This window comes from Sinocyclocheilus anshuiensis, unplaced genomic scaffold (assembly GCF_001515605.1).
Source record: "Sinocyclocheilus anshuiensis isolate Anshui unplaced genomic scaffold, SAMN03320099.WGS_v1.1 scaffold246, whole genome shotgun sequence".
Taxonomy (NCBI): Eukaryota; Metazoa; Chordata; class Actinopteri; order Cypriniformes; family Cyprinidae; genus Sinocyclocheilus; species Sinocyclocheilus anshuiensis.
This window is the reverse complement of record NW_015542356.1, coordinates 1,904,835-1,916,863: the sequence shown is the minus strand read 5'-3', so window position 1 is coordinate 1,916,863 and position 12,029 is coordinate 1,904,835. Positions and strand designations below refer to the sequence as shown.

The window sequence follows — 12,029 nt, the reverse complement described above, 5'->3', positions numbered from 1 at the left end:
TTTTCAAATAAGCTCTCCACACACACACACACACACACACACACACACACACACACACACACAAATGCAAAAACTAAACTAAAATTAAAATGAAAGCAGAAAATATCATTATAAAACCTACTTTAAAATAGTAATAAAAATATAATAGTATCTCAATAAAACTAAAATAACACAGACTCACATCTAGAAAGCGTTTCTCTAGTGTGAGTTTGATGTTAGTTTCGATGCTTGTTCTCTTTTTCCTCTTCCTCCCATAACCCTCCATAAGGGGAGGCAGGGTGGTGGGGTTGGTCATGGAGTCGGATGGTGAGTTCTCTGAGAGGGAAGAAAAGGTTTAAGATCGCAGATATTGATAGTGCAGTCCACAAAACAAAAGCCTGCTGATGCTTAGAGAGAAACCATTAGTCAGTTCTGTCCACGAGAGGGCAGCAGCACATACCTGCGTCACTCAGCCACTTCTCCAGCAAGGGCTTGAGTTTGCACATGTTTTTGAAGCTAAGATTGAGAGCCTCAAAGCGTGAGATGGTAGTCTGACTGAAGTCATTTCCATACAGCTTTCCCATGGCCAGACCCACATCACCCTGCAGCCACAACACACACGAGTTTGACAACTGGATTAGGTCCACAGCAGGGTGGGGCAACATTGAGAATCACAATTATTTTTCTAAGACCCACAGACATTTGAAATTACAGTAAAAGTTATATAACAGAAACAACATTTATTATACATATATATATATATATATATATATATATACATACATACATATATTTTATTATATAATATAAATATAATATTACAGGAAAGGTAATAAAATATAAATAATAAAAAACGGTCACAATATACTTGAATTTTGTTGGCCTGACAAACATAAACACATCATAAATTTTGGCTAAATATGCTTTTTTATTTACTGAATAAACACAAAGCATGTCGTAGTCCAGAAAAATAGAAGTACGTGTATTAAACAGAATGAAATGTATTTAAATTAAATGGTGACTTCTATAGACTGAAAAATACATATTTCCCATATGCTGTGTTGTTGTGCAAAATGAAATGCATTAAAAAAAAAATACTTATAGTGCTTATTATAAATGTATTTAAATATGATTCTATTTTAATTCTACTTCCTAAAATTCAAATTTGAATTACAATTCTGCATCATGTTTTCTGCTTTACAATTAGATCAAATTCAGGAACTGACTCAGGAAATGCATTCTCGATTCAGTTCTGCTGCTGATATTTATAACTTATAGTCTATTTTCAAATAGAGATGTATGAAAAAAGAGAATAATAAATGAAAAGTGTTCATATAAATGGGAAATCAATACTATTATTAAAGCGATAATGATAAAAAAAACTATAAAATATACAGCTAAAAGAGTTATAAAATCAGGCACAGTCTTGCCTGAGTAAAGCCGAGTTTGATGCGTCTCTGTTTGAAGGCTTTAGCAAACTGCTCGAGTTCCTCCAGGTCACTGGGTTCATCTTGAGGTGATCCCACATGTTTAGGCACCTGTAAGTGAGACATATCCAGGTGTCCGTCCATAGAGGAGCCGGCCAGACCTGACCTGCCCATTGCCTTATGAGAAAATTAAAACTATTAGGGTCTAGGTAATCAGTTGTTATCATTCTTGTTTGCTTACATGCTATTTGCCTTATTGTCTGATTCTTTATTTTTGTTTATTTTATTAATGCCCTCTCTTTTGTGTTTTACATTTCTCATGCCCATAAAAACGTAACCTGGTGTTATGCATTATGGTAATATGTCAATATGGTAATGCCATGTTTTTGCACTACCAATCAAAGGTTTGCCCAAATTGATATTTCTCATGATCTTTTTAAAATGTTTTATATATATATATATACTGTATATATATATTAGTAACGGTGAAGAATGAAAAGTTTTTTGTTGTTTTATTTATTTATTTGCAATTTAAAGAAGCCTAAGTAATCCAGCATTAGGCTGTGATGTACCTGAGGAGTGAGTGCGATGCCAGGCTGGTGCGGTAGGAGTCCTGTCTGGGACTGGGAGGGCAAGGAAAGCAGATTGGGCTGCAGCAGTGCTGTAAAAACAGTATTTAAATATGTTTGTACTGTAGTTACAGCAGACAAACAGAATGTTCTCTTGGATGCAAACTGATGAACAGCATTATCCCTAATATGACCCAGTGACCCAGTACATCTACTGACCTTGGTGTCCTGATTGGGCCTGTGAGAGGAGAAATGATGAAGGAGAGGACAGGTGAGATCCAGGCATCAGGACTAGCTGGGGCAGAGGGTGCAGGGAGGACAGCTCCTAAAAACACCAATCATCAGCCATATTTCACCACAATTCCTCTTTGTGTAAACTTTAGAGGATTGAATCCCACAAAAACATGCTCAGGTCACATTTTGTCCAGAACAAAAACAGAAAAGTTTTACTACTTTTAGAAAAATATCTACTTTTACGTAAAACATAAGAAAGAAATTCTTACAGGTTTGGAACGACATGAGGGTGAGTAAATGATGACAACATTTTCATTTTTGGGTGAACTATCTTTTAAATACTTGAATAATAATATTAATAAATATTTAATATATAGCTTTTTTCATAAATACTTGAATAACAGAATACATATTTAATATATATTTTTAAAAAATGAAAATTTAATTGCATTAGATTATATTTTACTGTATTTTAGGAATTTATTCAAATAATTATAAATGATTAACAAATACTACCACGTTTTATAAATACTTGAATAATAAAATAAATACAATAAAATAAACACATTTTTAATATATCACTTTTTTCTCAAAAATGAAAACATTTTAAAATTAAGTTAAATTAACTTAAGTGTTGCTTAACTGTTATTAAAATATTATTTATTAAATTTATTTAAAATTGATTAAAAATAAAAATGTTACAGTACCTAAAAAAAAAGGCTTAATTTTCGTCTTTTTTTCATTCAAAACATATTTTTGTTTCATTTGATTATTTTTGTGCAAAATATATGACCCGAACATGCTCTTGATGGATTTCATGACTCCCTAAGGCTGGGTTTATAAGGATGTACCCCAGTAAGCTGGCCTCCAGGCATCGGGGATCCCTGAGTTAGGTGGCATGTCTTGTGTGACGATCCAGAATGAGGTGAATCATTCAGGTTCTCAGTCTTAATCTGCACATGAAACAAAGACTTTGTTAGAGAACGCAAACCTGTGAACATTTCACGATGTGGAGCTGTTCACCGCTGTGTTTTGGTCCTCAGGCATGTGTGTTTGTGTGTGTGTACACACGCTCTTTGTGTGCAGTTGGAGACCAGTAAGGCTGCTGGACTTGTTCTGCCGGAGAAGGCCTTTAACAAACATTCCTTCCCTTCCCGCAGGCACAGTATGCAAATGCCCTCACAAGCCTGAAGCTAGTTCCTGTGCACGAAACTTTTTACTGTCCTCAACATTAGATCATATGACAGTCTGATCTGATGAACTAATATAGTATTATTGCTCAAATATCTCACATGCTGTAACATTAGTAAACTTTCAAGCTGTTTGCGTTTCTCTTCATAAGAGGAGCAATGAGCTGCTCTAAATAACAAAACAGCTGTTTACAGATGATGAATATTAAGTAAAACATTGTTTGTACTCACTTGTCTGGTGAAGTCAATGCCGTTTTGTTCAATGTCTGGAAAATGAAAAGATAATCACACTAGAGTTATGCATTAACATTCAAACCGCCTCCCACCGGATCCAGCTAATTTCACAAAACATTTTAGTTTTCATTTAAACTTTTATTATGATTTCTTTTAAAGGGTGTTCATCATAAGACCTATAATGGACCATACCATAAAAACAAACTCCCAAATGTTCCATTAAACTGAGCGAGGAGGGTTAGTCGGGGGTTCAAAGGTCGTCAATACCAGGTAATCTCTCTTCATTTGAAATTCAAATCCGTCTCTATGAGGCCGTGGTAGGAACGGCACTCACTCACTCCACAGTATGGAAATGTACCCTTCTCCTGAGCCAAACTTCCAGTATGGAAATCATCAGATCATGCAAATGAGTTTCCATGGCAACCTTTAGAGGCCTTCACATTTGAATACTTACAGACCTCCAGGTGCATCTCTTACACTCTCTCTCTCTCTCTCTCTCTCAGACACAATTTTAAATAATACAAATAATGTGATTATAATCATTTTAGTTATTATATCATTTTAAAATCACTGATTTTAAATTCAGAAAGTTTAGAGTCATCCAGTCACGTGCTTGCACATAAATTATGATACTTTTAAAATGATTAAATAATAAAAAAAAGATTACTGGAGTATATTTTACAATAAAATACTGTTTCAGTCTGTTTTAATCTATAGTCAAAAAGTAAGCCTTTTCTTTGTAATTAATTTATAAGCAATTTCTAAATGAAAATTGTGTCTTTGCATTTCCAAAATAATACACTGTCCTCAAAACTAAACATAAAAAATTAGATTTAGATATAAATATACTTCAGTAGTGTTCACGTAGTGGGTTTATGTAACAAGACTATTTGTAAACATGAACAACATTTTTCGTTCAATCCAAATATTTGTAGTTATCACATGACCTGATGGGACATCTGATAGGTCTAACCTTAACCTTAATCCATACTCAAACAATTCACACCATAGAGGTGATGGAACATAAATGAAATATATATTAAACATTCAGTGACAATACTCTGCTCTCTGAATTGTCATTTCTCTCAGGTTCCTCATTTGAAGAAGACGGTTCCGTACAGAAGCCATTGTAACCAGACCATGATTCAGTACCACCTGAGGCTATGAGCGCTTCACTGCAAACAAACCGCCACATACATCCTGGTAGACTTCTCATCCATCAGCCTGCACTCATCACCTGATGAACTGTGTATTCAACTCAACATACGTTGCAAGAAAAACTTTTTATTTTATAAGTACAAAAATATGGAGAGGCAAATAAAATGAAGAAGAAAATTTAGAGTTAGAAATCCACCTAAAAATGACTTTGGCACAAAGCCACTTGCACAGACGTTCGCACCTGAGACTGGGTTTATGCATTATGGTAATATGTCAATATGGTAATGCCATGTTTTTGCACTACCAATCAAAGGTTTGCCCAAATTGATATTTCTCATGATCTTTTTAAAATGTTTTATATATATATATATATATGTATATTTTAATATATTTTTAATAACATATATTTTTTTTAATGAAACTAATAAAATGACAAAAACACAACAAAATTACTAAAACGTTTACATTAAAATGCAAATAGAAAATAATGAATACAAATTAATAAAAAGGTAATAGTACTACAATATACGATTTAAAAAAATAATTAAATAAAACGGGGGTGACAAATGAAAGATACTTTTGATTTTTTCATATTGCTTGGTACCTTGGTGTCCTGATTGGGCCTGTGAGAGGAGAAATGATGAAGGAGAGGACAGGTGAGATCCAGGCATCAGGACTAGCTGGGGCAGAGGGTGCAGGGAGGACAGCTCCTAAAAACACCAATCATCAGCCATATTTCACCACAATTCCTCTTTGTGTAAACTTTAGAGGATTGAATCCCACAAAAACATGCTCAGGTCACATTTTGTCCAGAACAAAAACAGAAAAGTTTTACTACTTTTAGAAAAATATCTACTTTTACGTAAAACATAAGAAAGAAATTCTTACAGGTTTGGAACGACATGAGGGTGAGTAAATGATGACAACATTTTCATTTTTGGGTGAACTATCTTTTAAATACTTGAATAATAATATTAATAAATATTTAATATATAGCTTTTTTCATAAATACTTGAATAACAGAATACATATTTAATATATATTTTTAAAAAATGAAAATTTAATTGCATTAGATTATATTTTACTGTATTTTAGGAATTTATTCAAATAATTATAAATGATTAACAAATACTACCACGTTTTATAAATACTTGAATAATAAAATAAATACAATAAAATAAACACATTTTTAATATATCACTTTTTTCTCAAAAATGAAAACATTTTAAAATTAAGTTAAATTAACTTAAGTGTTGCTTAACTGTTATTAAAATATTATTTATTAAATTTATTTAAAATTGATTAAAAATAAAAATGTTACAGTACCTAAAAAAAAAGGCTTAATTTTCGTCTTTTTTTCATTCAAAACATATTTTTGTTTCATTTGATTATTTTTGTGCAAAATATATGACCCGAACATGCTCTTGATGGATTTCATGACTCCCTAAGGCTGGGTTTATAAGGATGTACCCCAGTAAGCTGGCCTCCAGGCATCGGGGATCCCTGAGTTAGGTGGCATGTCTTGTGTGACGATCCAGAATGAGGTGAATCATTCAGGTTCTCAGTCTTAATCTGCACATGAAACAAAGACTTTGTTAGAGAACGCAAACCTGTGAACATTTCACGATGTGGAGCTGTTCACCGCTGTGTTTTGGTCCTCAGGCATGTGTGTTTGTGTGTGTGTACACACGCTCTTTGTGTGCAGTTGGAGACCAGTAAGGCTGCTGGACTTGTTCTGCCGGAGAAGGCCTTTAACAAACATTCCTTCCCTTCCCGCAGGCACAGTATGCAAATGCCCTCACAAGCCTGAAGCTAGTTCCTGTGCACGAAACTTTTTACTGTCCTCAACATTAGATCATATGACAGTCTGATCTGATGAACTAATATAGTATTATTGCTCAAATATCTCACATGCTGTAACATTAGTAAACTTTCAAGCTGTTTGCGTTTCTCTTCATAAGAGGAGCAATGAGCTGCTCTAAATAACAAAACAGCTGTTTACAGATGATGAATATTAAGTAAAACATTGTTTGTACTCACTTGTCTGGTGAAGTCAATGCCGTTTTGTTCAATGTCTGGAAAATGAAAAGATAATCACACTAGAGTTATGCATTAACATTCAAACCGCCTCCCACCGGATCCAGCTAATTTCACAAAACATTTTAGTTTTCATTTAAACTTTTATTATGATTTCTTTTAAAGGGTGTTCATCATAAGACCTATAATGGACCATACCATAAAAACAAACTCCCAAATGTTCCATTAAACTGAGCGAGGAGGGTTAGTCGGGGGTTCAAAGGTCGTCAATACCAGGTAATCTCTCTTCATTTGAAATTCAAATCCGTCTCTATGAGGCCGTGGTAGGAACGGCACTCACTCACTCCACAGTATGGAAATGTACCCTTCTCCTGAGCCAAACTTCCAGTATGGAAATCATCAGATCATGCAAATGAGTTTCCATGGCAACCTTTAGAGGCCTTCACATTTGAATACTTACAGACCTCCAGGTGCATCTCTTACACTCTCTCTCTCTCTCTCTCTCTCAGACACAATTTTAAATAATACAAATAATGTGATTATAATCATTTTAGTTATTATATCATTTTAAAATCACTGATTTTAAATTCAGAAAGTTTAGAGTCATCCAGTCACGTGCTTGCACATAAATTATGATACTTTTAAAATGATTAAATAATAAAAAAAAGATTACTGGAGTATATTTTACAATAAAATACTGTTTCAGTCTGTTTTAATCTATAGTCAAAAAGTAAGCCTTTTCTTTGTAATTAATTTATAAGCAATTTCTAAATGAAAATTGTGTCTTTGCATTTCCAAAATAATACACTGTCCTCAAAACTAAACATAAAAAATTAGATTTAGATATAAATATACTTCAGTAGTGTTCACGTAGTGGGTTTATGTAACAAGACTATTTGTAAACATGAACAACATTTTTCGTTCAATCCAAATATTTGTAGTTATCACATGACCTGATGGGACATCTGATAGGTCTAACCTTAACCTTAATCCATACTCAAACAATTCACACCATAGAGGTGATGGAACATAAATGAAATATATATTAAACATTCAGTGACAATACTCTGCTCTCTGAATTGTCATTTCTCTCAGGTTCCTCATTTGAAGAAGACGGTTCCGTACAGAAGCCATTGTAACCAGACCATGATTCAGTACCACCTGAGGCTATGAGCGCTTCACTGCAAACAAACCGCCACATACATCCTGGTAGACTTCTCATCCATCAGCCTGCACTCATCACCTGATGAACTGTGTATTCAACTCAACATACGTTGCAAGAAAAACTTTTTATTTTATAAGTACAAAAATATGGAGAGGCAAATAAAATGAAGAAGAAAATTTAGAGTTAGAAATCCACCTAAAAATGACTTTGGCACAAAGCCACTTGCACAGACGTTCGCACCTGAGAGCGTGACCAGTGTCCCATCAACACAAAGAGTTGAACTTTTGGTGATAACCGCAAACGGTTATTGTAAAGAAGCCCAGTGGCAGTTCGTGAAATTATGATCCTCATTTTGAAGGAACGTAAAACTGAATCACAAACACTGTACTGTACAGTTAACCACAGTATCAAAAAAGACTGGATAACTGGAAAGTGGACCATTTGTGAGAAAATTACCTTAAAAAAATGAACCTTTGGATGTCACTAAAAGCAGTGAAATGATTTTAAATATTTAAGAATATAATCACATAATATTTGTAATGTAGCATAGAATATTTTAACTTTTAGCTACATGTATTTAATTAAATATTTGACTACAGTCTGTATGAAGACACACAGTTGATGCTCTTTTACAACATTAAAAAGCATCATCAGAAAACTCCAATTAGCATATAATTGATTACATATGTGTAATGTTATTTACTTACATTCAAATGTCATCATACATTAGTCAAGAGGTAAATTTACCATTTCAAGGCAATTGACAATATTCCAGAGAGTGAAAAGTCTCCTTACCAGCATGTTCATGCTGAGATTCTGTCTGTTCAACAGCCTCTGTGCTCATCTTAATATCTGTAATGATAAATACAGCTGATTTTCCTACAGGATCACAACTTTATGCAGACACTGGGGCAATTCATGCCATGGCCCAGCCAGTAAAATGATCTTGAGGTTTATTCTAATGTGTCCAGCTTTCAAATGCTCTCCTTTATGTAAAGGGCTTGTTGTAATATTCATAAGAGCAAGGGTATCCCCATTCACCATTCACCACAATCACTCTGTCTCTCCACCCTAATCTCTTCTAGTCAAAAACATTTAAATCTGCCAATATAGAGAGCTGTGAACAGGTACAATGCAAAACAATATGATTCCACAAAACGGTCACTGCTTGAGAAGAGAGCAGGCATCTGGGAGACAAAGCTTAGTATTTTAGATAAAAACTTTGAGAAGTACATCTACACTTACCGTATAGCAGGAAAGCCCCACGGATCCAGGCTCTGTAGATTATATCCCTGCGTCTGGTGCTTTTCTCAGGTCTTCGATGAAGAACTGAGTGAACCTTTCTCCAAAAGGTTCAGAGAAACACATTTAGCAAAGTGGGTTAGTAGAAGAGCATGCACCTCTTCAGTATCCCACACCAGCCGATAGACACGTCATTTGCATAAGGCCCTCGGTGTGTCCTATCCAGACTCTGACTTTTTGCATAAAACAACAATAGGCAGACAGCAAACTTCGAAAAGCTAGAGAATAAGAGCATGCGTGCAACTCTGCCTGTGTCTATGTACATTGGCAAACTTAAAGTGTGTTTGGTCTTTGATTGAACATGGCATAGCTCTATTTATTCAAATACATCACTCTGCATAAAGGCTGGAATTATGATTGTTCTTTTCACTAGTCTATATAAGAGAACAGATTTGACTGAAGGTAGCCTAAACGTGTGAAATTTATTTTTGTTTTTCAAACATAGACTACCTCTCAGAAGTGTGCCTCATTATTCTGGCAATAAAAGGGTTACAGTTCATTGCACAACAGCTATCAAGAGACTGTTTCTCTAGCCAGAGTTCTGTGGAAATGTGAAATGGATCTGAAAGCCAAACTGCCAATTAAAAGTGTCTCTTGGGGGGGTTTTTTATCACCAAAATCATTGTGACATAATTAATTCGATTCAGTTACGCTTGTATTTTATTCTCATTATTGACGGGTTGCCGTTTTTAAACTGTATCCAAAGAGATTTTGTTTATGTGCCCCACACTATTCCAGTGAATTAGCCCACTAGATTTCTCATGACTTAATAATAATGATAATATATTATAATTATATTATATTATTAGCCTAATAATTCTGTTATATTAATTTGTGTACTATGTAGGCTTAGGCTATATGAAATGTGTTCCCATTAAAGCTGCAGTCCGTAAATTTTGCCTCTTTGTCGCCATCTCTGTTTGAAAACATGCAATTGCAGCTGTGTGCGGAATTATCTTCCTTGCATGGGTTGTGAGTCGGCGCGGCTCCAGCGTGGATGAATCTAATGTTTTGAGGAGTATGTGTGTGTGTGGCAGTCAGTCACCGCACCGGTGTGGATACTGTACTTCGCACTCAGATTCTAGCCTACGTCTTGGAATATATGAGCCAAATAAGAATTTTCACCAGATATTGTCATCTGAACAAGTAAGTAACAAGTCTGGCACTTTTTGACCAACTGAGGAAAAAAGCATTACAATAAATCACGCTACCAATGGTGCTTTAATCTAAAGATTGCTTAGCTCACATCAAACTGTGCAAATTATTATTGTTATAATTTATTCTCAAATTATTAATGTTAACAACATCAGCATTGCGTGACTATGAGTATTTTATGTTGATCCCTTTTAGTTGCTTAAATTAGTCACTAAAACATAACTTTACAATAATATAAGATTTTCAAAACTTTATCTTGTGTGAAGTGTTTGTTCTTGTAGTAAAATAGACTTTGTCATGCTCACGTGAGCCTGTGAAATTAGGCGGCTAAAAATTCAAAATAATTTTAAAAAACACTCTTTGAAACGATTCACTAAACACTAAACATCAGTATGGCAGTATTTTCTGATCATATGTTCACCACAGAGGCCAAAATGAGCATTGTGAAGCTTTATTTATATTTGTAGTAATCGTTTATATTTCATTTGTGTTTCAGGGCAGTTCGTGAAGACAGAGAAACATAAGAGATGTTGTGACAACCTGCACAGTTCCAGTTCCACCTGCCACACCAGACTCTACTGTGTATGGATGCCTTTTTGGAGCCAGGGACCTCTTGCAGGGGAGAAGATTTTCCAAGGACCCCCTCATAATTACAACAGTGTTTAAGGCTCAAGTTAATGTGGGTGGGAGTATAATGACCATAATATGATTGTTTTATTGGCGCAAATGTTCCCCATTTTATATGAACTGTTTAATAATATAACATTTACCATATTTTCCGGAAAGTTCAGGTCAGGAAAGTTCAGCACCAGGTCAGGAAAAAACACACATAAGTTGCATCAGTGTATAAGACGCATTTTACTATAGAGTGAAAATGAAACTGAACCTTGTGGTGGGTTCACACACCTCTCATTCGCCATGGATTATTTCCATGAGTGAGTCGTTAGACGCGGTGTAACATTTGGTTGCTAAACTATTGTTTATTATGTAAAGAAGGTTTTATACTTCTCTCGTGTCTGAATAAAACACCATCCTTCACATATGCAAAAAAAATGTGTATGGAAAAAACAGGCATGGAGATGCTTACGCTGAACAACACAACCTACATATTGGATTATATCAGCGGTACGCTTGTCCATTAGATAAGATATCATTCAAAACGGTCTATTTTTATGTGTACACCTTCAAAACAACAGTGAAACGTCATACTTTTTGTAAAATAAAGAAAACAAACAAAATGCGCTTGCAGTCTTAGTTTCCATGAACCTCTTCCTCAAATGTAGAAAAACACAGCAGTACTTACTTGTCACACAGACATGAGAAATATATTTACTGAAAGTACCTGCTTTTAATTGTTTATGTTTTGCTTAGTCTTGATGGGACCCCTTCAAAGTAACTTTGGAATAATTCAGCACATCTCAGAAGATTAAAAAACATGTCTTGTAGTCTGGAAAATACGGTATAGCAAAAAACCTGACTCCAGTTTGAATACCCCTGCACTAGCATATTTTGTTCTTATCATTATTGTGCATGCATATATTATTTGGGTACATGAACACTTGATTATTGCATGAGTAAA

The 12,029-nt window shown here is 34.6% G+C and overlaps 1 protein-coding gene across 1 annotated transcript in view; it reads right to left on the bottom strand.

Moving 5' to 3' along the window:
• The window catches only part of LOC107691752 (POU domain, class 2, transcription factor 3-like), a 20,822-nt gene that overhangs the window by 3,561 nt on the left and 5,232 nt on the right, over positions 1–12,029 (bottom strand). The window contains exons 2-11 of the mRNA XM_016490555.1: positions 9,239–9,332; positions 8,789–8,845; positions 6,832–6,866; positions 6,262–6,363; positions 5,396–5,501; positions 3,195–3,200; positions 1,979–2,067; positions 1,410–1,583; positions 440–581; positions 182–315 (exon numbers count right to left, since the gene is read on the bottom strand). Of these exons, the coding sequence (XP_016346041.1) occupies positions 182–315; positions 440–581; positions 1,410–1,583; positions 1,979–2,067; positions 3,195–3,200; positions 5,396–5,501; positions 6,262–6,363; positions 6,832–6,866; positions 8,789–8,845; positions 9,239–9,332 (939 nt within the window). The remainder of the gene's footprint in view (positions 1–181; positions 316–439; positions 582–1,409; positions 1,584–1,978; positions 2,068–3,194; positions 3,201–5,395; positions 5,502–6,261; positions 6,364–6,831; positions 6,867–8,788; positions 8,846–9,238; positions 9,333–12,029) is intronic.